The 26,232-nt window shown below is 39.7% G+C and overlaps 1 protein-coding gene across 3 annotated transcripts in view; it reads left to right on the forward strand.

Moving 5' to 3' along the window:
- LOC149207665 (aminoaldehyde dehydrogenase ALDH10A9, peroxisomal-like) overlaps positions 1-26,232 on the forward strand; it is a 247,041-nt gene that overhangs the window by 165,813 nt on the left and 54,996 nt on the right. For all 3 annotated transcript variants that reach the window (XM_089395820.1, XM_089395821.1, XM_089395823.1), the window contains 2 exons: positions 18,104-18,170; positions 18,598-18,674. In XM_089395820.1, coding sequence (XP_089251946.1) covers positions 18,104-18,170; positions 18,598-18,674 — 144 coding nt within the window. The remainder of the gene's footprint in view (positions 1-18,103; positions 18,171-18,597; positions 18,675-26,232) is intronic.

The raw sequence follows: 26,232 nt of genomic DNA on the forward strand, positions 1-26,232 counted from the left end.
CTCAAGGGCATGTTACACCATGTATATTTATGTTTTAGAGTCCAAGAAAGACCTCCAAGCAAAGTCACAAGCCTCCTCCATATGCCGACCTCACAAAAAGAACTAATTCGAAACTCCAAAGTCAAGTTGGCCTAAAGTCATCAAGTCGGCTCAAAAGGAGGGACAAACTACTATATATAGGGTCACTTGTCCTCACTAAAAGGCTGAAAGTCAGTTTTGAAATCAGTGAGGAAGAAGGGAGAGTAAAGGGTACGGAAAAGGACGAAGAAGGTGTCCCTTATGCAGTGAAGGAGGGATAAAAGACCAAGTTCTCAAGGTGTATTTCTGGCCTAGTTACAGTCACGTGCGAAGAGAAGGAGGCTCAATTTGTTGTCATAACTGACCTCCTAGTGTAGTCATACAAAGCAATGTTGCAGTTATCGCTGTCGGGATATTATCAGCGATGGGAAAAAATTGTAAAAATTGGGAAAAAATCGTAAAATACAAAATATTCATTTTTTTTTTCAATATTTTTAATATCTAAAGCATCTACAACATAAAATAAATACATTCACACTTATTTATGATAAAAGAACTAAAATATAAGATGTGTAATATCATTTCTAGTGCTACATCACACATAACAGTGAATCATGTTTTGAATAGTAAGTCTTGACTTCCGAGTCACAACTCATCCTCAAAATATCAACAAAAAATATAATAGTGTATCTCATATCATGAGTCATAATGTCATATACAATGAAATGTAACAAATAACTAAAGTCTAATACTACTGATTTCCTTTGCCCCTCTTGCGAGAAAATGCAATAGCTTTCCCTTTCCCTCTAGATGTAGATGCAGGTGGAGTTGGCAGTGGACTTTGCTGTGCTCTAGAAGCTGAAGAACTAGGAGCTATAGGAGGTAGACCACGTCCTCTACCGGTGGCAGGGGTAGCCCAGGTAGATGGTGTCATCTCCTCCTCCTGTTGCTCCTCCTCCTCCCCCTCTACGCCTTCCACTGCCTCCTGCTCTAACCAATCATCGATAGACTCCATGAGAGGCCGCTCGGCCTCAACCCTCCATGTAGTAGTGGTGTCAATCCCATCCAATGAGGTGGCCTCCATATTAGGTATCCTCTCAAGTTGCCTCACCCATAATCGAAGATTGTAGTAGACGTAGACCATGTCATTAAGTCGCTGGGACTCCAACCTGTACAAAGATCATGAAATAATAATTATAAAGAAAATATTGTTTAATGAATTCAAAGAATTATTTGGAAATTTGCAATATTTTAAGTTTTAAGTTTAACCTGTTGCACTTCTTGTTGTGTATTTTTTCAAATACACTCCAGTTGTGCTCGCATCTTGAGGAGCTACATGTTTGGCTGGGAATTCCAATGGCAAGCTTTTGTAGAAGGGGTACCTTGGCACCATACATTCTCCACCATGCATCTACAACAAAATTACAAATAAAATTTTAAATAAACATAAGAAAAAAAATGAAATTTGAAAGTTGAAGCAAAGTATGAAGTTATGAACTTGAAGAGACAATGAAATTTGAAACAAACTAAAAAATAACTGGCATTTTAGTCGTCCTATCAGTCACAGCCATGTCAAAGCCAAATGTGCCACCTGCCATCTTGTATGTCTCAATTTCTTTGGAGATTTTTGTACGTTCTGCTGGAGATCGCACCATCCTCTGAACACAGGTTAAGAATCCATCCATGATCTCAGCATCAAATACGAACCCACATGGGTAAGAAAATCCCTGCAACATGAATGGGATGATGGAGTTTGTTGTTCCATCGTTCATCAATCACTTCCCATAGGAGGAGTTGTTTCTGAAACCCCTCATCTCCCTTATCATCATAGTAGGTGCGAATGGATTCTTTGGTCCTGCCCATGGCCTCATACAAATAGCCCATTGCAGGCTTCTCACCATCACTTAATTGAAGAACCTTTACCAAAGGTTCAGTAATAGTGCACACCTCCTGCACTCCCGCCCAAAAGTCTTCCTGGTATGAAACTAATTTGCATATGGCCTCTCCCTCTGGTTTGTGGCTCATTGTCAAAGCACGCTACTCTTTTGAAAGAAACATTCTCTTCACATCCCACATGCAATTTAAGAGGGATTGAAGAGATATGAAACTGATGGCAAACCGTGTAATGGCGGGGCGCACCATCTCCTTGTTGTTGGTGAATTTTCTCATCAAGCTAAGTACAGATGTATGATTATATATAAATTTTGTAATGCTTTTTGATGACTCAACAGTATCTTTGACAAAGGAATTTTTTTCTATGTCCTCCAACATCAAATCAATACAATGTGCAGTACAAGGTGCCCAAAATAAAGTAGGATGCCTTTCCATAAGCATCCTTCCAGCAACAACATAATTTGCAGCATTGTCTGTTATGACTTGGACAACATGTTCTGCACCCACCTTCAAAATAAACACATCCAACAAATCACATAAATTTTTTGCATCTTTGATATGTGAAGATGCATCAATAGATTTCATAAACATTGCCCCCTTGAGACAACTAACCAAGAAGTTTATAAGGGTTCTCCCCTTTTGGTTGGTCCAATCATCTGACATCACAGTGCATCTTGCTTGTGCCCATGATGCCCTAAACTCCTCCAATCTTTTCGTGCAGTCAACCTTTTCATTTTGAAGAATTCAACCTCTGAAGTCATCATAAGAAGGGATTTTGTACCCTGGGCCAACAGTTGCAATAGCATCAACAACAGGCTGGAAAAATGGATTATTCCTTGCCAAGTTGAAAGGAATATCACTCCAAAGGAGAAATTTGGCCAACAACATGTCAGCTTGTTCTTTCTCAGTTTTTTTAAGCATTGAAGTGATAGATGTTTGTGAACTAGTCGTGGTTCTAGCAACAAAAAATGATGAGGCAGCTACCGGGTTGGTTGTAGATATTGATGCTGAAGTAGAACCAATGCCACTTCCTTGTTCACCTGAGCCTAACACCCTCTTTGCTAGTTGCTTCTTCATTTCTGCTTTGGCCTCTCTATCGTGCTCTAAATTTTCCAATGATCTCATGGCTCTTCGGATGATTTCCGGATTTGTATTTGAGCAAGGCCCTACATCAAATCCAGGGATTTGTGCAAAGTGATACTTTAATCTATAAACCCTCCCTGACATATGATGCCCACACAACTTGCAATTCAAGTTTATTCTATCAAACCCTCCATCAGGTTCACTAAATTCCCACAGAGGGTCCAATTTCCTTGGCATGTTTGTAACTTGGTTGACCTCTTGACTATTGAGTTTTAAATTTGTAAGATGAAGTTTGAACTTTGAAATTTGATGTTGAATGGTGAACCTATGGCAAAATAAGGATTGCAAGTTACAAAAATTTAAAAAAATTACATACATGAGTAACATGACAAAACACATTGAATTTTTGACAATTTAACAAACAAAAACACCATCAAATCAACTCAAAAATATTTGATAAACCAATGGGTTATCCAAACCCAACCAAAAAAAAAAAACCAAAACAAAACTCATAAATTTGGTGCCCATACCAGTTTGTCGGAGAAAATTGATCCTCTCCTCCTCAACTCTCAATCCACCAAGGTTTTTGAGTCGTTTTCTCCTCCAATCAGTGCCCAATCGACCAAGATTTTTCTCCTAGGTCACTCCCAATCCATCGCTGCTGCTATCTGTAGAAATGAATAAAAAAAGTTTCGTTTTTTGGTGTTATAAACCCGATGTCCCCTGGCCCGATGATAAAAACGCCATCGAATCACGATAATTTCGTTTTTATCGTGATTTTTTTTTTTTGTTATTTCCGAAAAAATCGCGAGAAAGAATATAGGCATAAAAATCGGGCGATAATATCGTTGTTTTATTAAAATTGCGATAATACGATAAAATCATGATTTTCGCATCACTGATACAAAGAGGCTTGGTTGGGCTAGAAAAAGGGTACTAATTAGGCCTCTCACTCAAGCAAAGGTAAGGGCTACTCAAGCGAAGGTAGGAGGGCATTCAAGGCTGCTATTCTTGAAGGTATCCTCCACACGTGCGAATTAAAAGGAAGACATACTATTACTGTTCTTGATCTACAATCACATTGAAGAAAAGAGAGCCTGGTTAGGGTAGTAACAAGGTCATCTCCTTGTTTAGGAAAGGCTCTATCTCAAGCATAGTAAGAAAAGAAGAAAGGTCCTTCTAGTGCATACAATCTAGGGCTGTTGCAGTAAGGCTATTAGTTGTCAGAAGGAGGAGGACAAAGAGCTAAGGAAGTGATCAAAGGAGGGCTTGACTTGTGCTTGGAGAATCTTCTTGTCAAGGGTCTAGGGTTTGGCATTTGTCAATTGAAGATTCAATAAGAGAAATTCGAAAAAGGGTTTTCCTCTCTAGGAGAGAGAGGTTTTTCCTTGGCAAAGAGCGAACATCTTGTGTCCTTGTCTCTTGCATTTTGGTAACTGTTTGATGAAGTAAGAAAAACACACATTGATAATAAGAAGAGAAGATTGTGGTAATAAGAAAAGTAGAAGTACTTCACAAATTGTTATCATTGAATAGAATAATTTCAACTTAGATGCCTTAGATTCTTCAACATATCCTTGATGTGTATTTAATGCTGTAATATTTCTTTGAGATAAGGAAATAAAATCCTCCTTCTAATTGGTTTTCCCTTCAGAGTTTTTCTAGGGTCTATGGTTGACCAAAAACAAGTGTGTTAAATTCCATGCATGCTTGTGAATTTATTTATTAGCTGAAAGTGAAAGTGAGAGTAGTGGTAGCCTTTTAGGGTTTCTATTGCAATTTGTATACAAGCTAAATATGCATTGAATTATGGAGTTGCATTAAAATTGTATTCAAAACAAATTGAAACTGGGGTGGGCTACAAAACCTTACAATTTTCTGCATTTACTAGAGTCCATGGCCAATCATATTTAACTTTTATTCACCTTATGATAAATTTGTGTTTGTACGCCAACAATTGCACAAAAGGTACAATTGTCGTACACATTCATATTTCCATACAATCACTAGACTCCCTGTAGCCTCTGTACATATTGCACATCGCCCAACATTTTGTAACTTTGGCACACTTGTATGTTCAACCGCTAATTCTAAGAACCCCGTAAAAGGAATTAAGGGACAAAATTGTTAAATTAATAGAGAGGAGACAAGATTGACAAATTAACAGAAGAGTTTAAGAGACGATGGCAAACCCTATTAAGAATGAGGAATGACTACAAGGATGAAACAATGAGGATAACGAAAGAATTGACCAACTAATTGTAAAGGTTGATGCATTAATTACACAACCCTTAGCCTATCAAAGGCCACCAGCAAGTCCAATTTTTGTTAACTCTAGTTTACCATTGATATCAAGATAATGTGGGTTGTCTAAGTAAAATCAAAATTGATATACGTAAATATGATGGATTGGATGATAAACAAATTATCACATGGGTTAGTAAAATGGAAGGGGTTTTTGCTATGAACCCACCCACTAACAAGCTTGAGAAATATCAATAGTTGTTGTATATTTAGAAGGGGATGCTTATGATTCATTCAACTGGTGGTCAAAGAAAACAAGTGGTTCAACTGTTATTGAGAAATATTAACAAATTATCCTTTAAAAAGATTTTACAATGTTGAAATAGATGACACCATTACTAGGTTCACTTATTTACAACAGACATGAACAATTAATGAATATACCCATGAATGACAAGTACTAGTTACTAGAGTCCCAAACCTTACAGAGGATCAACTACTAAAATTGTATATTTGAAGATTAAAACCCATTATTCACAATGGACTAAGAGTATCAAGACTTGGGAATTTGGTTGAAGCTAGAAGCATGGCAAAGATAATTGAAAGGAAGCTCAACAATCAACATTAGGCAACTTTTGGATTTTCAAAGAAGACAGTCAATTACATGTAACATGTGATTACAATACCACTAGATATCACTAATCAAGGAGGGAGAAAGAGAAGGAAAATAATTGTTGTTACTTTGGAAAAAATTGAAGTCGAAGGCAAAGATGTGAATACATGTCATTACGTTGCTATAGAATAGTGGATGGAAAGCAAGGAGAAGTCACAGACCATCGTTATAGCATACAACTCAAATTCTATATAAAACATCACTAACTTCAATCTCTTGTGGCCAACAAAATAGAAATACAAAATATGAACTTAAAAGAGAAATATTTACTCTAGAAGACCAAATGCAACAATTGATTGAAAAATACATTTCACCACATCTCTAAAAAGATAAGATTAAGTTGCCAAGAAAAGTAAAAGCAAACCTACCATTTCGTTTGAAAACATGACAAGGAAACCTTAACCTAAGAGCTTGAAGCCTAAGGGATTCATAAAAAATAGAAATGGAACAATACTCATATATTCTTGCAGTACTCATAATTGGTAATTCTATAAACGTTGTTGCTAAACTAGTGAACCTTTTTGTGTACCTCACCAAGAACTAGTGAATTGTGTAGCCCAGGAGGTATTCCACAAAACCCTAGGAGGTGGGTTTGTGTGAATTTGGTCACAAATGCATTTGTAGGCAAAGAACCTGAGCGAAGGGGTTTTAAGCCCATGACGAGGTTTAAAATCCAACGAAGAAATAAAAAGATATTAAAGGAAAAATGAAATTCCCAAGTGTAAAGAGGATCAAAACCCCTAAGATCTAGAGGGTTCAAAAGAGGCTTAGGAAATTCTATTTAAGGAGGCCTTAGGATCAAGGCTAGACATCGAATGAGGGGAACCCATTTGGTCGTGGAGGGCTAGTAGAGATGTAGTCCAAAGGAGTCCTAGTTGCAAGGCCGAGTAGGGATACAAGGTTGGCCAGATCTAATCCATCAAGTGCTTTCGTCCAAGAGGAGAAACAAGTCTGAGGTGACCATAGTGCAAAAGGAGCCTAGTTCAAGTGGTAGAGGAAACATGTCTGTGTCTTTTCTCAAGATTGGATTTGAGCCGAGTTTGTAGAGTTGCTGGTCGAGTTCCAAGGTTGGTTTTGTGCATGCGTAGGAGAAGGCTTCTTTGTGGTAAGGCCGAAGTCTATGTTTGTTGTTGATCATGGGCCGAGCCCCTAAAAGTATGTTGGAGTATGGTTGTACGACCTAGTAAGAGTAGAGATATAGGTTTGAAGTTCCTTGTGTAACAACACAGACGTGAAGGGCCAAAGAGAGGAGTGTTACACTGATTTTTGGAGGTTTGTGGAGGCTGAATTAGTGTTAGTTTTTATAGCATCGGACAAGTGTTCTAGTCTTGATTTGTGTTGGAGAGGCTAAGAACATGAGATCTTTAAAACCTAGAAAAGGTTTCACGAGATAAGCTTGCAAAAAACCTAAACTAAATTAATTAACCATCATTTAAATATTTCCTAAGTCTAACTTAGGAAAACTGGTTAATTAATAACAATTAGTTAAGGAAAAGTGAGAATGCTTAAGAAACTTATAAGGATTGAGTTTGAGATGATCTTAGTCATTGTTGGGAATCTAATCATGGTTGTTGGTTCATCAACAACAGATTATAAGAGCAGGACAACGAGGATGGATATAGACACATGGGCGACACATCATGAAAGTGATTTCCTTGGCAGATTGAGCTATCTAGCTACAGAGCTCAAGCAGAGAAGAAGAGTTCGAGCCAAAAGGAAAGAAAAAGTGAGAGGGAGAAGCAACAAAGATTCCGATGGAGTTTTCCAGTGTCGGAGAGGCAACAACTAAGTTATTCCACTCAGAGACTACGTAAGGGCTGCGCAAAAGCCTCAAGGACGCAGTTCGATTTAGTTGAGGAGAAAGTTGATTTAGGTGTTGGAGGCCAAGAAAATTTCCAGAAGGCCAAGCGAGTCACTTCCAGAGGCAGAGTCAGCGAGGACATCAGATTTCGAGTAGTTCCAGGAGGAGTGTGAGTAGGGCCTGCGCAAGCTCTACGTAGAGGCTCACACAGTGCCAATTTTAGTAGCTAGTTACAGCGAATTCGATGTTGAGAACAGGTGTGGAGTGAGACAAATTGTCTCACAAATACTTTGGCTAGATTATTTGCTAGAGGATTGCTAGTTTGGCATCTAGATTATTGTACTTTGATTTCGTTGTTGCATGTAATAAAATAAACCCTCATTTGCTGCATTGGTTTTCTTAGTTGGGTTTTTTTGGGGACTTTTGTCTGAAAATATTGGTGTCATTTTATTATGTGTGTGTGCTCTATTTTCTCAGTTCTAGTTTATTTTCCGCAACGTAATTTTATTGTGAAGAATTACAGTGTGATTTATTCGTTATTTGTCGTAACAAATAAACTACATAATTAATTAGTTAGAAGAATAAATTTCGAGTTGCTGTATTTCGACGAAATTTTCACATGCTATCAAAGTATTGAAGATCAGATCGGTGGCTCATTAGTGAGAAGGAAATTTTTTGCAGGTTACGAGGGAGTTTTGAGCACAGTGTTCAGGATCTGTGCAGGATAGCCAGGCAAGTCGAATTGTTCGGTAGGAAATTTGATTTCCAGAACCAAATAGGTGGAAAAGTTTGATTTGTCCACTAGCAGTGCCAATAGGCAGTGGATTTGTCGGATAGAGGGTTATGGTGAGTAGATTAGTGAGTCATTGAGAAAATCTTGGTGCAGTTGGTTTGTAGGTAGACCAACGGTAGTAGATCCATGCTAGGTGGAAGAGAAAAGCACACATAAAATAATTTCTTACAGGTTTTCTAGATTTAGTTGTTAGGAGAAAATCCTTGATTTTCAGTTGCAGCAGGCTGTAGCAATTTTTCTAGCCAGCCCGTGCAAGCTTTAGGAGCAATAGATCGTGTACCGGATTCCGGAGAAGAAATTCCGGAAGGTTGAGCGAGTTGCCTAGTTGAGGTAGCAGGGAATGTGAGGATCAAAGAGGGACATTCAAAGGCAGACAATAGCAGATCTGTGCACTCCAAAAGGGAGTGCGAGTAGCAGAGAGAAGTGCCGAGCAATAAAGGGAGGAGATTCCTGTTTATTTCCTAGTTTTTCAATTTTCGCAAAGATGGTCGCAACTGGTCTCAAAGATTAGGATAGACTTGACGAAGCCTCGGACTTTGGTATTTGGAAGGCTAGGATGCTATTCCTGTTGGATGAGCATCCCTGGAAGAATTCGTGGCAACGATTATAACTGTACCGAAAAATATGATCCAGTTCCACAGATATAGGAAGGATCAAGCCAAAGCCAAGAGGATGGTCTTGGATGGAGTTTGAGATCATATTGTTCCACACATTGTAGAGAAGAATACAACAAAGGAAATATGGGATGTCGTCACGAAGTTATACCCGGATACATTAGAGAACAGGAAAATGGTTCTCAAGGAGAAGTTGAGGACTATGAAAATGATGAAGGGTGAGATTGTAACTCCATATCTCACCAAGATTCGAGCTGTCCAAGATGAGCTTGCAACTGTAGGTGAGGAACCCAGGGAGGGTGAGCTTGTATGAATAACACTCAATGGGTTTACCGCAAAGTGGGCCACGTTTGTCGAGAGAATCATTGGATGTGATAGATTGCTTGATTGGGAATACTTGTGAAGTGATTTCACACAAGAAGAGCTAAGGATCAACCTTGTCAAGGGTACAACCAACGACAACAACAACAAAGGGTCGAAGGTCGAGAAGGGGGACAAGAATGTAGCCCTTGCCAGTAAGGGAAAGGCGAAGAAAGGTCCCAATCAGGGACAAGGCTCAAAGGGAGGAGAGGAGGAGAAAAGGGGTTTGTCGAAGATCAAGTGCTTTAGGTGTGGTGAATTTGGTCAACACAATACTCATTGGCCCAAGAAGAAGATGGACAAGAAGGGGGAGCAAAAGGAAACAACTTCGGTAGACACCGAGGAATTATCCTCCAGGATGGAGGAATTTGCACTATATGCAACTATACCTCCAGGTGAGAGGTGGGGAGACCTTGAACTCTAGTTCCCAGAGTTGTAGAGATTTGGGCAAGGTCCAAGGAGGATAACATCAAACAGGTTCTTCCTCGTGGATCATTACCTTGCTACAAGGGCCCACAAGTTCAATAGAAAGATGACCAGTGTCAGATGGCGTAATTAGATCAGGAGAGACAATTGTAGAGACTAGTAGCAGTCGGGGCACAAAATCTGTCAGGGCACAAACAGTTACTTAGTAGACAGTGCAGATACTAGTGGCAGTCAGAGAGTCAGGAGACAGTTGTAGAGCCAATACAGAGACATAGTGGATCCATAGTTCGGTTCTAAGTCGCAGTAGTTGCAGCAACAACAACTTGAGATTAGATGCAATGCATAGTAGTGTTGGCAACAATGCAGGATGACACAACGTAATGTCAGGAGCAACACAAATGCAGTATGGTTCAACAACATGGTTGGCAGATGAATCAAAGAATGCGCAATAGGTTGGTGGGCAGTGACAGGTTGTCATAGATGTCAGACATCAATAGCGTGAGGGAAGATGTTATAAGGAAAGACAATAGTGTGAAGTTTTTTATCTATTGCAGTAACTAGAAATTATTCTTCTAACTGTAAATTTAATTATGCAGTTTATTTGCTACGACAAACAACGAATAAAATCACAATTGCAATTTTCACCATAAAAATACTGCGGAAAATAAAACACTGAAAGCTGAAAAAGTCTAGCACACACAAAAGAATTTTGACACAGTTGTTTTTGGACAATTGTCCCTCGAAAAACCCAATGCGGGAAAACATGTGCAACAAATGAAGGTTTTATTATTATTCTTCAACAACAATAATGAGTACAATAATTTATATGCTCAACTGGCAATCTAATCTAAGGAAAATACTGGCAAAATTATTGTGAGAATTTTCTCTCACCCCACAACTAATTTCTTCTTCCGAAATTACCTCCCTAGCCTCTGCGCTGAGCCCCCTGCATCACCCTCTGTGCAGTGCTTACACAGACCTTGTGGGGATTTCAGCCTTCCTTCCTTTGCCTCTTCCAGGAACTGGAAAAGTTCCTCCTGGAATGTTGCTACACTTCTCTTCCACCTGCTACTCACCCTTTGGCTCTATCTTCTTTGTTGAACTACTGCCACTAAGAAAATCGATCTGCCTTGGCAACTAAGTATCTGCACTGTTGTATTTTCCATCAACACATTGATCTCCTCTCATAATCCATTGTTGGAGCACCAACAACCAAGATTAAAACTTAATCAATGGCTAGGATCATCTCTGGATCAGTCCAAGTGAGTTTCTAGATGATTCTCGCCTTATCTCAATTAACACTGATTAATTAACCATCTTCTGTAAGTTTAGACTTAGGAAATATTTGAAGAAACAGTTAATAATCTAATTGAGACACTTCTAGGCGGAATTTCTAGAAACAATTTTTGGGTTTTGGAGATCTCATGTATTCTAGCCTCTCCACCAAATTTTGTGGATAGAAGACATCCGATGCTACAAAAACTATCACTCCACTTAGCGAGGAATGTGTTCTAGTACTGCACTCCCTGTCACAACACCTTGTTTCCGCATCATCTCCTTGTCACAACACCCTATTTCTGCATCATCTCTTGTCACGCTATTGATGTCTAGCCATACTACCCACCAACTGCTGTGCAACTCTGATATACGCTACATATGTGCTGCTGCTGACCTTGATGTACTGTTGCCAACACTACAACTCCTCCTCATCTGCTACTGCTGTAGCTGAGAATCATCCAAGGTAATTTGCCTCTGCTATTGGAACAGGTTCTCCACCATACCCATTTGCTCTCTAAAATAGACGAACTTAGCTCTTCCTAGAGCTTTCGTGAGTATATCTGCAACCTGCACTTCTGTGGGAACATACTATTGTTGGACTACTCCATGTTGTACACAATCTCTGATGAGATGACATCGAATATCTATGTGTTTCGACCTGTCATGAAACACTGGATTCTCAGAGAGCTTTATGCAACTTTTCACAGTTGACACTGGTCACCTCCATCCTTTGCCTGAACAAGCTCACTACTAACTTTCGAAGCCACATAGCTTCGCATGTAGTTGTGCTTGTTGCCATATACTTTGCTTCTGTAGAGCTCGGTGCTACTGACTTCTGCTTCCTGCTACACCAAGAAACCATCCTTGATCCAACACTGAAGCAATACCACGAGGTACTTTTCTTGTCCATTGAATTGCTTGCACAATTTGCATCTGCGAATCCACATAATCAGACATCATCTCCTCGGGTATATTTCAACCCATACTCGACTGTGCCACACACATACCTCAGAATGTGTCTCGTTGCTGCTAAATGTACCTTCTTTGGCTCTACCATGAATTGACTAAGGGTATTGATTGCGAAGCAAATATCTGGCTTGGTATTGACTAGATACATGAGAGATCCAATAAGCTGTCTATACAAGGTGGGGTCGACATCCTTGTCATTTGATGCATCTATTTTCTTCCAGTTGGTGCTCATGGGTGTAGACATGGATCTGCAATCCTGCATTCTGAACTTCTTCAGAATATATTTAGTGTATCTTCCTTGCCCAAGGAAGATCTCCCCATCCTTTTGCCACACTTCCAATCCTAGGAAATAGTGCATCAACCCCAAATCCTTCATATCGAACTCTGCTGCCAGATTCCTCTTGGAGTCCTGTATGAACCCTGATGATCCTGTCAAAATGAGATCATCCACATACAAAACTAGGATGAGTGGCTCACCCTCTACCATCAAATAGTAAAGGCTGGGATCTGCGTCACTCTTGACAAATCCCATCTGCTGCATGTAGCAGTCAATCCGACCATACCATGCCCTGGGAGCTTGCTTGAGTTCGTATAGAGCTTTCTTCAGTTTGCACACGTGAGTGCGCCTCTGATGCGTCTCAAGGCCCCTCGATTGTTCTATGTACACTTCTTCCTCTATCACCCCATTTAAGAAGGTTGTCTTGACGTCCATTTGGTGAATCTGCAATCCCATCTGAGTTGCTAGAGATATAATTGACCGTATAGAAGTGTATTTGGCAACTAGGGCGAAGGTCTTCTCATAATCTATCCCTTCTTTTTGTGCATACCCCTTTGCTATGAACCTAGCCTTGTATTTTTCAACATTGCTGTCTGCAGCATATTTGATCTTGTAGATCCATCGAGAACCTACAATTGATTTGTCTTCCGGCCTTGACAGCAGGAAAATTTCCAGAAGGTCAAGTGAGTCACTTCCAAACGTTGAGTGAGCTAGGACATTAGATTCTGAATGGTTCCAAGGGGAGTGCGAGTAGGGCCTACGCAAGCATTGCACAGAGGCTCATGCATGGCCATTTCTAGCAGCAAGTCAGAGCCAGTTCGAAGCTGAGATTGGGTGTGGAGTGAGACAAATTGTCTCTCAGATATTTTGGCCAAATTATTTGTTGGAGGATTGCCAGTTTGGCATCTAGATTATTGTACTCAGATTTCACTACTGCATATAATAAAATAAGTGCTCATCTATTGCAATAGTTTTCCTAGTTGGGTTTTTCGGGGAACTTTTGTCTGGAAATATTGGTGTCATTTTATTTTGTGTGTGTGCTCTGTTTTCTCAGTTCCAGTTTATTTTCTGCAACATAATTTTATTGTGAAGAAATTCAATGTGATTTATTCGTTATTTGTCTTAACAAATAAATTGCATAATTAATTAGTTAGAAGAATAGATTTCTAGTTGCTGCAATTCGAGGAAATTTTGACAATTAGGGAGCTACTGAAGTATTAAAGGTGCGCTAACAGTGGGCTGAGAATCAGATCCTCCATGCACAATGACCGAGTCTACAAGGCTGCTAGTGAGGACGTCTAGGAGAGAAGAATAAGCTTGTCTTATGTGGGATGATTGCTAAGAGATGGAAGGTTGTTCAAGGGTTTTAAACAACATACCTTGTTGCCCTAGTAGGTTTGTCTCAATTGCATGATCAATCTCTCAAAAGCCCTTAAGTCTGTCCTAATACGCTTGGAGAAATGCGCTCTAGATCTGGGCACAAGTAGAGAGGGCCAAGACCCTAAAGGAGCCTGATTGTCCCTAGTTTGAGGGCAACTGTGACTTTGTTTTTGTGCACAAGCATGTGGGAAATCAGATCCAAGCAAGGAAAAATATCCTCAAAGTGTGATGGAAAGAGTAAGTGTGGACAAAAGTAGGGTAAGAAGTTAAGGGTTGTATGGCTATCATGGAGTGGAAATAAGTGCTGGCAGTGAAGTCTGTTTCAGGGTTTTGAATAACAAGTTGGTGCTCTATATCTGTGTGATTCGAGGGTCAAATCACAAACGTGACGACAAATCTACAAGCCGTAGGTGAGGGTAGTTTTGTAGGCCCTTGATTAGTCAAGAGTTGACTGTGGATGGGCAGATCTAAAGGACCTCAAGTACAAAGACATGAACTATAAGGAGGCAGCGTTGTTGGGCAGCTTTATGTACATATTGGAGGGCTGTTAGAAGGTGCCTTTTTGTGCCCTAAGTGCAGGACTTCTGGAGTATAAGCCCGCTAGGAGTGGCAGAACTATTGAGCTTAGGGTTTGATCTTTGAAGGACAAAAGAGGGTAGCCAAGAGAGTCATATTGATAGCCTTAGTTCACTGTCAAAGAAGGACATTTGTAGTGAGAAGAAGGGCAACTTCCATGCCTAGATTTGTCTTCATATAGTAGCAGAGGAAGGTAGAAGTGGGAAACCCCATAGCTGTTCACAAGCGGAGATGTGAATAGCTAATCAAAGACCCTAAGTGTTGCAAACCTTGAAGGACAAAGGAGGCAGCTAGAGGGTAGATTGACTTGGCCGAGTTCAGTGACCTAATGGAGTAGAGTTCATTAATAGAGGCAGATTGAGGAGCTGCACGATGTGTGCGAGACACGTGGACTGAAAGGGATGTGTGTGGGTAGATTGACTTGGCCGAGCTTAGTGACCTAATGGAGCAGAGTTCATTGATAGAGGTAGATTGAGGCACTGCACGATGTGTGCAAGACACGTGGACTGAAAGGGCTGTGTGTGGCCACCATCAGCAAGTAGGTCAACGATTGTCTTGTTCAGGGTTGATTGGCTATCAAAGGATTGACACCAAGCCCTAGTTGTATACTTGTATCAGTGTCATTGTAAAGGGCCATGATTCCTGGTACGGGAGCCCTAAATTGTTGTATTATAGTCTGTTAATATAACGAAGAAGGGCTGATTTTTTTTTTAAAATGGTCATTTGCATTAGATGATTCACTGATCTGTGTTTATCTCACTGTGCAAAGTAGTCTTGTTGTGGCATTTGAGTTGGTTGTGTCAGAGATTGTAATACCCTAACCCAGATTCTCTAGTGCCGAATTCAACAAGAACCTCACCATTATGGTTGCTGATGGACAAAAGATCAAAGAGGTAGGAAGATGCCATAAATTTTCAATTCAAATAGAAACTAGAACTACAAACAAGATTCTATGCTCTACTGGTCAAAGATGTTGAAGTTTCTAAGTCTAATAGTTAGAAACCCTCCATGCACTTTATTGATTTATTCCTACCTGCTTGCTCTGTTAATTAACAAGTTATTTACCATGTAAATACTGACAATAAATACAAGTGCATGCTCAACACATTACAGATCATCAACTGAAGGAAACAGAAACAAGCAAACAAATGACACCATTCTTTTTTAACTGTTGTGCCCGGAAAAACCCAATGCGGGAAAACTGGTGCAACTATCTGAGGGTTTTATTATTAAGCAGCGCTTTTCTAAGTACACTGGGTGCCAAACTGGCTAACCCGACAGAGATAAAAAATTTTGGCAGCAATACCTCTCTTCGGAAACAAGTATTCGGAAAGCTTGCTCCACGAAATCCCTCTCCAGTACAATCTGAAGCCCAGCATCAGCCCTGCTGGCCTCTGCGTTAGCCTACTGAGGCTCTGCGCAGCCTCTCTAGCTCTCTGCGTCACTCCTGCAGCCTCTGTGTGGATGACGCAGGTCCCTTCTGGCTCTGCACAGTCTCTGCTGCCTCTGCTTGGCTCCCTCTGGCTCTGCGTTTGCCTCTCTCTGCTTCTGTGCTGGTCTCTCGACACTTTCCCTACCTCTCTGCCTTGTACTCACTGCCCCTTGCTGCGACTGATCACTAATTCTATCTCTCTTAGCAAACCCCGCTCTAGAGAATAGAATGGTTGATCACTCTGGTGTATTCTGCAAGAGACCCTCAAGCCTCCTCTTATACTTTTCTCGTTGACATATCAACGGCTGAGATTAAGTCCCTAATCGACGACTAAGATTAGATCTAGCTTGATCCATGTCTTTTGGACCATTCTAACACAGTTTTATATTAATTCACATTAATATTTTAATTTCCCTAAGTTTAGACTTAGGGACTCCATTAAACATATTAATTATTTTAATATCTCCCAAATTGTTTAGAATCTGTCCAAACCCTTTCTGGGTATTGGAGATCTCATGTGCGTTAGCCTCTCCACCAATTTTTTGGCTATAGCACATTCGATGCTACCCCAAATCAACAAAAGAGAAGGATATGGTGCTAGGTGTAGAATGGTTGATGCAATTGGGAAATTATACCACCAACCTTGAATAATTTATGGAGTTTAATTGCAAGTTCAAAACTATAAATTTTATGGTTTTGAAGGTTCCACTCTCAAGAAGAATTCGTTACTATTAATAAAAAGGGGGCAAGAAACACAATCAAACATAGAACGGAAACAAGGGAAATATATTGCCAAGAAGCATAAAACTTTCATGTTAAACAATCAGGTCTAAAAACTTAGACTATGACACAAACAATATAAAGGCACCTCACGGACACTCAAAAACGTCCCTAAAAACAGATAAACTTCATTCCACCACAAGAACGTGCTCAACTAGAGAGAACCTTATTTACTATGGTTTGAGGAGAAAGCATTCCTTAAGAAGGCGACAATGTTATAAACATAATAATGATATAATTAATTTAATGACAGATCAAAGAGTACATACTACAGACCCCTTCAACTTGTGACCGATCAATGCATATAAGTGGACTGTCATGAGGCTTTTGTAAGGATCATTCTTCCCTTTGTATAAATCATTTCTTATTCAATATATATTTGCAGAATATTCAGTTGTCATCAAATAATAAACAGGGGCAATTAACTAAAGATACCAGGATAAGGACCTTTGGAAATAAACATGCTACAACATACCCAGATTAAAAAATGAATTTTTCGTTCACAAGCAAGTTGGATGTCCCGGTACAAGTTCAAGCTGCATTGCCCCCATCTACAACAAAAGTTGGGGTCAATTTCATCTTAAGCAGGGAGGAATTGATGAATACTTCGAATGGTTTTCATGTATTGTATTGTAAATATTCAATGGTGTCTTTTCTATTTCACACATAGTGAATTTGTCGTTTGTACTTCTTGTCCTTAGTAGAATTTGACATCTAGTGTATTTGTAACTCCTACATCTAGGTGGCACTTGTAATTTATAACTCCCATAGAGAGTTTTGTTTGTTACATCACATATCACCTAGGTGAGATACCTTGAAAGTTGATCTATAGAGAGTCCTCAATTTTTGTAACATGGTGCAAAATTTCTTACAAGTGTACTTACAAGCCCATAGTTAATGATATACCATGTGTTTTCATTAACAACTTCCTTATGTCTTTCTGTTTCTTATTCAAGGATATCTGTTTAAACTTCCTCACTTTGTTCCATCTCCGGGCCATATTACATGATTCCCATTTTGGGGGAACCATATTGGTTATGTTTCCTAATGTTTGACTGATATTTGTTATCTCTTGTAAGATACGGCACTGCAAAGGTTAGTCTAGTTGTGTACCTTGAATGCAAAGCACTTTAAGTTGTAGTAGAATAATCTTTTAATGGGATATTGACTTTCTGTTTTGTTTTTGTTTTATATGTCTCTTATTTTAATATATAGAATTGGTTTAATGGATTAGCCTAATTTTTCTTCACTGGTGGTCCAGTGAATGTACTACAATAAACAAGAATATAGACTTTGAGAACTGTGCATGTTATATATTAGCCAAGTTACCTAGATAAACTAGATATTAGCCTAGTCATTTGTAGGAGTTTGGCTTCTACGATGCATTAGAACGTTATTGGTGTGTATAATGTACAGATATAGGCTTCTTGCAAATAACAATTTCAGTTTCTTTCTTATTTTTCAAATTCCTCCCTTGGCTTCTGACATTTCTTTATGCCGTAACAGCCAGTATCATTGGAGCTTGGTGGGAAAAGTCCAATCCTTGTTTTCGAGGATGTAGACATTGAAAAAGGTTATTATTTGTCAAAAACCTCTTTTGCTTCGTTGGCAAGTTAGTCTCCGTGTATGTCTTGATCAAATAATTTGTGTCTTTTTTTGTATTAAAAGTGCAAAGTAAAAGAAAAAAATATGTTGAAGTATATCTATTTCTTTTTATCTTCTATCAAAGTTTGTTTTTCAGGGTTGTTTGGCTTGTTTGTTTTATAATCATATGGAGTTTTCATATTTCACACAGCTATTGACAATAAGTGTTCTTCTGACTGTTGAGTCTACAGTGAGTATCTTCTTTGATTAATGGAGGCTTCTATTTTTGAAAATGGTTGTTCCCTCTGAAGTATGGTTGTGGATTTGTTTGATACTACAAATTAGATCAAGTAAAATTGGTTTTTTATATTTGCCTATTCATCTGATTGAATGTTTATGTTGATATGGCACACCAGCGGCTGAGTGGGCAATGTTCGGGTGTTTCTGGACAAATGGTCAGATTTGCAGTGCAACGTCACGCCTTTTGGTCCAGGTATGGATGATCCATTAGAGTTGAATGATTTCATTTATCTCTAAGATGATTGTATTTTATATATATATATACCAATTTGATAAATCTTGTGGAGGCTTTGACATAAACAGATTGATTTTGGCTAGCTAAGTTTCTCACTACATGAACTAATAGAAATCAACTACTTTATATAAATTAATTCAGTCACAGAGGGAATATGACTTGGGAAGGATGCCAAATAATGATGATAATAGAGTCAATAAGTAGAGAAATTAAGTGTTGAGTTTTCAAGTGCAATAGATAGAAACACAATATTTCTGAAATACTGATAATTACTTCTAATGATATAGATCTTCTTTTAACAATTCGAATTTATCAAGCAATTACAATTCAGAAATTAAATTATAAAACCATAAGGACAGTAGAGATCACAATGCAGAAAGAGAACACAAGATTTACCTCGGGAAAATCTACTGAGGGGAAAAACCCAACAATCTTTTTCTTAGAAAAACAATCCAGTTCAACAAGAGATGCATCTAATTCTGTTAGTCAACTATAAGGTCAAACCGTTCAACAAAGCTTATGGTCAAACTTGGTCTCCAACCCTCAAGTCAAGCCTTCAATCTGCCTTGCAACTCGTCCTGATTTGATTTGCCATAGGCCGAAATTCAGCCTCCCAGTCTGCCCAGAAGTTCAGCCTGCCCAGAATATGTTGCCCAAAAAACGACCCAGAAGCATACGTGCAAGGTAGAGAGAAAGATATGTGAATTAGAGAGAGAGAGAAAGATGATCTTTGTCCTTCTTGTCATTCGCTTGAATGTTCAGAAACTGTCTTTCTTGTGAGAGGTCGAATGGTGCCTTTGTGGAGGAGGTCAAATGCCTTTCTATAGTGTTCTGTCTTTATGAATGGGTCTCTTTTCATTGGGGCTGACTTGACTTGAGGGAGGGCCGACTTGACTATTCAGCATGAAGAACATGTCTTACAATAATTGTTTCAAGGGCTAAATAATCAAAATGACATGAAGAACATGTATTACAAATTCTTTATACATTACAAGGGCTAAAATATAAATTATGAAGACTGGCCATAGCTAGAAAATTCAACACTCCCTCTTAGCTAGGGAGGTATTCATAATGACTAGACAAATTTTCTTCGTTTGAACAAATTTCTCTAAGAAAAGGTTATAACAAGTCGTCAATATTATCAACATCATTCAACTACTATAATTCTGGTTAGTAACTTTGACACATGGTAGGTTTATTAGCATCAATAGGCTACCATCATTCTAGTTGGTACCTTTGACACATGGTGCATTCTCACCATAATTTTGGTTGATACTTCTGACACAAGATAGATTAGCCATAATTATGGGCGACACCTTTGACACATAGCACATCGTTAGCATCAACTTGTCACCATAACTTTGGTATATCTATCACATAATATACAGACTAGTGTTGGTTCACCATTATTTTGGTCGGTGCTTGACACATGGTGAATCACCAAAGGCCACACTCAATTTGAGTAATTTTGGTTCTGATGCTAATGAACTTGATGTTGAAAGGCCACACTTTATCTGAGTAAATATGGGCGTCTAAGACCATTCTTCCTAATTTTGGTCATTATTCTTGACACAAGAAGAATGTTTGTCCTCTATCGGACCATTCTTCGTAACTCTGGTCATATACGACACAGGGAGAATGCTAGTCCACGGTGCTATCTCATCAACACTCCCTCTCAATGAGAGAGGTGTTCTCAACAAGTCCAAGCTTGTTCCTGAAGTATACAAACTTCACACTGGACAGAGGCTTTGTAAAAATATAAAAATTCTACTCATCAATAGAGACATATTGGAGCTTCACGACTCTCTTCTGCACCATGTCATGAATGAAGTGGTACTTGATCACGATGTGTTTTGACCTATCATGGAAAATAGGATTCTCTGTCAACTTCACACAACTCTGATTATCACAATATATCACGGTCAGTTCTAGCACATGATCGAACAATCCTGCGAGTAGCTAGTTGCAATATACTTTGCCTCGATAGTGCTAAGTGCAACAAATGTTTGCTTCTTGCTCATCCACCAAATCATAGCAAAACCCAAACTGAAGCAACCTTTGGAGGTACTATTTCTATCTTCAATACTTCCTGCCTAATTTGCATCTACATAGCCCTACAACTGTATATCATTGATTTAGACATATCTCAAACCATAATCAACTGTAGCACACAAATTCCTCAATACATGCTTTGCTGCAATCCAATGATCTCTCACGGCTCCACCTGGAACTGGCTCAACATGTTCATTGCAAAGCAAATGTTTGCCCTAGTGTTAACCAAATACATCAACAAGCCAATCAACTTCTGTTATATGGAAGGATCTACCAAATCTTACTCAGAGCCTCTCAACTTTCTCAGATTTGTGACCATGGGAGTCAACATTGATTTACAATCCATCATTCCAAATTTCTGCAGGATATTGATAATATATTTTCCTTGACCAAGAAGATTTCGCCGGGCTTTTGCCATACTTCTAGCCCCACATAGTAGTGCATTAACCCAAGATTGTTCATATCAAATTCAGAAGAAGCTCCCTCTTACACCGAATAATTAGGTGCTACACACTTGTCATAAATAAGTCATCAACATACAATATTAGAATCACAAGTTCATTTTTCTCAACCTTGTAGTACAGGTTTGGATTAACATCACTCTTGGATAAAAAACCAAGTCTTGTCAGATCACTGTCAATTCGCGAATACTAGGCTCTCGATGCTTAATTAAGTCCATACAAGGATTTCTTCAATCTACAGACACGAGAGTCTCTTCCATGAACCTCAAAACCTTGAGTTTGTTTGATATACTCTTCTTCCTCAATTGCGCCATTACGAAAAGCAGTCTTTACATCCATTTGATGTAAACTCCAACTCATAGAGGAAGCAATAGAAATAATAGATCTAATGGTAGTGTACCTGGCAACCGAAGCAAAGGTCTCATCGTAGTCCTCTCCCTCTTTCTTAGAGAACCCTCTAGCCACAAATCGTTCCTTGTATTTGTCAATACTGCCATCCACTGCATGCTTGATCTTGTATATCCATTTGGAGGTCACCACTGATTTTCCTTCAAGTTTCGACATAATCTCCCATACATCATTCTTCATAATCGATTGGCATTCTTCCAACATTGCATCCTTCCAAACTTGCTAGCTAGCTGCTTCTTTGTGAGTGGAAGGTTTAGAATGAATAAGATTAGTCATTAACGTTGCATACTCAAAATACCTCTTTGGCCTCTTGGTTTTCTTGAAGGAGCCACGTGGTGTTGCATGTCTTTCAGCTTCTTGCAAAGTGGATCTTAGCTAAGTGGGCCTCTTTCTAATTTCAGGAACAACAATTGGGTACACTAGATCGATAGGCCCTTCTGGCTCTTCTTGATGATCAACATGATGTTTTGAAGGATTTGATGGATCAAGGCATCTTTCTTGTGAATTTTCCACTAATGCAGTAACTGGACATTTATTTTTTTTCCGCGGAAAAAAGCAACTTTTTATTATAAGAGAAAAAGTTTTGATCCAATTTTGCTTAAGCCACGCAGGGCTTAAAGAAGCTGTCACAGCTCGACCCGCAGGGAGCTTTTTAACTGAAGATAGCCAGAGAGAGTCTTCCTCCAAAGAGGAGGATGTAGAACCAATTACATCGGGAAAAGAAACAACATATTCTGGAGTCTCCATTATGGAAAACAACTCCATTACAGTCATATAAAATAGTATCCATCAGCCCTGAGTTTATACAAAAATAGTAAGAGTCTGGAAACTGTGAACTAACAGCCGGTAGTATATGGAGCAGCAAAAGGAAATCAATATACAAAGAAATATATACAGCGTGATAACGCAAAACTAATAATGAGCCGAAGACAAAAAGCGGAAACAAAAATGCTGGAGGAGATGCTACTGATCATAAGGAGGCAGGACAGATCTGAAGGACTGTCCCTGTAATATTTCTTCTATCGCCCAGCTGTCCGGATCCTGTAGAAGACCTGCCTTAGATAACTGATCGGCTTCTTCGTTCCTTTCCCTGTAGATGTGACATAATGAAAACCTGTTAAAGAGGGACTTCAGATATAAGATCTCTTCAACAATTCTCATTAAGATTTGATTTTGGCAAGCAGCTAAACCGTTGATCCAGTTTATAACATTTAGAGAGTCCCCAAATAACTGTATTGTGGTGATGTTTTTATGAAGAAGCCAGCAGAGGAGGAGGCGTAAAGAGGAGAGTTCTGCGAAATTATTTGTTCCTGGGCCCAGCCCAACTGATGCTTTTAGTGTAGTAACTGGACATTTATCGTCTAACTTATGTAGCTTAATTGTCTTCAGAAATATTAAGACAAATAACAATAAATTCACTATTGCAATTCTTCACAAAATCAAATACTTGAACTGAGAAATAATGCACACATAAAATTGGATGCCAATATTTTTAGAGGATCGTCCCTCGAAAAACCCCAATGTAGGGTAAACCACTCCAACATATGAGGGTTTTATTATTAATTCTTTAGCAAAATAGAGAATACAATTTCTCGCCTATTCATTGGCAAAGCTTCTGGCAATTTTATCTCAACTGGAAAAATAATTCGGAAATCCCTTTTCCCTCTAGCGAATTAGTTCGACCTCCACCTAGCCAACTCGCACTCCTTTTGCCAATTCACACTGTTGGCCAGAAATGCGCATTGGTGACTTTGGAAAATTCACATAGCTGGCAGAAATTTGTTACGGCACTCTCACTGTGTCCCGCTGCTCTCCTGAGACAACTCACACTTGCTTTGTATCACCTCCCATAATTGGAAATCGTATTGCTGCCTCTGAAACATGCACTGGCTGATTGGCTAACTTGCACTGGCAACTTGCATTGCCTGCTTCAACCTTTCTTTGTTGGAAATCTCAACCTCCCTTCCTCACATTGGAATACTGGAAACCTCCTGAGAATTTCTCTAGAATTTCTCACTGTTGAAAACCCCGCTGCTGGTGTCTCTCTCTGCTTCAACTATGCCCTTGCTAAATCAATTCAACTGGGACATTGATTTTTTCTCAAGTGTGTTGTGTTTCTCTCCAAATTCCATCAACTTGCTCTTTATAATCTCTCATTGAGCAACCAACTACTATGATCTAATCACAATCGATGGCTAAGATAATCTTGACTCCATCAACTCACTTATCCATAAGTCTCTAGAGCAAAATCGATTTTCCTTAATTAATCCTATTTAATTAACCGGTTTTGCTAAGTTAGACTTAGGAAATATTTAATTATTGGCTAATTAATCTAACTGAGGTGTTTCTAAGGCGTTTTTTGCAAAACCTTTTATGGGTTTTGGAGATCTCGTGTTCATTAGCCTCTCAGACACCATAGAGACTAGAACACCTGTCCGCTGCTACCAAAAACTAACAATCCCTCTTAGCGAGGAAGGTGTTCTCCACTACTCCAATCCTATCCCTAAAGTAGACACTTTTGCCTTGCCAATGTTGATTTGGGGTAGCATCGGATGTCGTCTAGCCACGAAATTTGGTGGAGAGGTTGGGGCACATGAGATCTCCAATATCTAGAAAGGGTTTGGGCAGATTCTAAATAGATCGGGAGATATTAAAATAATTAATATTTTTAATGGAGTCCCTAAGTTTAAACTTAGGGAAAATAAAATATTAATGTGTATTAATATGAATCTATGTTAGAGTGGTCCAAAAGACATGGATCAAGCCAGATCTAATTTTAGCCGTTGCTTAGGGACTTAATCTCGGCCATTGAGATGTCAACAGGAAAAGTATAAGAGGAGGCTTGAGGGTCACTTGGAGAACACACCAGAGGATCAATCATTCTATTCTCTAGAGTGGGGTTTTCTAAGAGAGATAGAATCAGTGATCGGGAGAGCAGTTGAGGGGCATTGAGTACAGAGAATCAAAGAAGGCAGAGATTGTGCCCGGAGAGTAGAGCAGCAACCAAGGAGGGTGACACAGAGCCAACAAGGGCTCACGCAGGGCCATGCAGAGGCAGCCAAGTGCTGCGTAGAGCACCAGAGGGGCCATCGCAGCTGATGCAGGGTCTCCTGGGGCTGACCTTGGCCTAGAAAGGCTGACGTAGGGCTAGCGTGAGACAGAGAGGGGCGGACGCAACCCAGATTGGGCAGACGCTATGGTTGCAGGAGCAGTTCTGTGCTGAAAAGCTGCTGGAAGGATTTTTCGGGGTTTCAGCCAGGAGATTTCTCTCAAATTGTGAGGTATAGCTGCGAAGGAAATTCTCTGTTGGGTAGGCTAGTTTCGACACCCAGATTGTACTCTGATATTGCTTAATAAGAAAACCCTCAGATAGTTGCACTGATTTTCCCACATTGGGTTTTTCCGGGGACATTGGTCCAAAAATAATGGTGTCATGTGGTGTGTTTGTTCTTGTTTCTTTTAGTTGCTGATTTGTAATATGTTGAGCATGCACTGGTGTTTATTTTCAGTATTTACTTTGTAAATAACTTGTTAAAGAAAAAATAACAAGTAGGTAGGAATAAATAAGGAAAAGTGCATGAAGGGTTTCTAAACTAAGTAAACTTAGAACCTTCAACATGGTATCGGAGCATGATTGCAGATCACCGGAAGAATAAAAGACATTAGCTGAGCGGAGCAATAGTAGTAGAAAATAACTGTCCCGAAGTGACAGAAACTGTTTTTAGCAGCACAAAAGCTAAGAAGTGTGACACATAGCTAGCTAGAGCCACGTAGAAGAAGCCGGGAGTTGCGCAAAGCCTCAGAGAGGCCAACGTTGCTGACGTAGAGCGCCAGAGGGCTAACGCAGGGCATCCTAGGGCTGACGGAGACCCATCTGGGGTGACGTAGAGCCAACGTGAGGCAAAGAAGGGTTGACGCAGTTTAGAGAGAGGCAGTTGCTGGAGTCTAGAAGGCTGCAGAAATATTACAAAGTGGAGATGGTGAGGTACTGTAGTTAGAACAGTACTTGACAGAGTAGGGCCAAAGGAGTTGTTACTGAGGGTTTCTAGTCGAGGAACTCGGATTAGCAGTGCAGTTGCACAAGACGATCAGAGTAGGGGGCATCTCGACAACCGGTAGACAGATTTCTAGGAGGGAAATCAAGACTCAGAGGGAGTCCAGAAGAGAAATTACAGACGAGAAGTAGAGACCCAGAGGAGTCGAACAAAGAACTTCCAGGAGGGAAGTAGAGGAGTGTCATGGCACTACACGGGGTAAGAGACCAGGATAAACTGGATGGAGCATCGAACTTCGCAGTCTAGAAGGCTAGAATCTTATCAGTGCTTGACAGGAATCGTGTCAAGAACTTCGCCTTGAAGGTTATAGCTATCCCAGTCGACCCCAATGATAAGGATAAGTACGAGGAGGCGATGGCGAGGGCTAAGTGCATTATCCTTGACGGGGTCAAGGATCATGTGTTACCACATATAGTTGAGAAGGAAACGACAGTTGAGATGTGGGAGGCTCTCAAGAACCTGTACCAGCATACTTCTGTGCAGAGAAGAATGTTGCTCGAGAAATAGATGAGGTCGTATCATATGAAGAAGGGTCAAACG

The sequence above is a fragment of the Pinus tabuliformis genome, chromosome 1_2 (genome assembly GCF_031772625.1).
Source record: "Pinus tabuliformis cultivar Carrire ecotype Pingquan chromosome 1_2, CPIR1, whole genome shotgun sequence".
NCBI lineage: Eukaryota > Viridiplantae > Streptophyta > Pinopsida > Pinales > Pinaceae > Pinus > Pinus tabuliformis.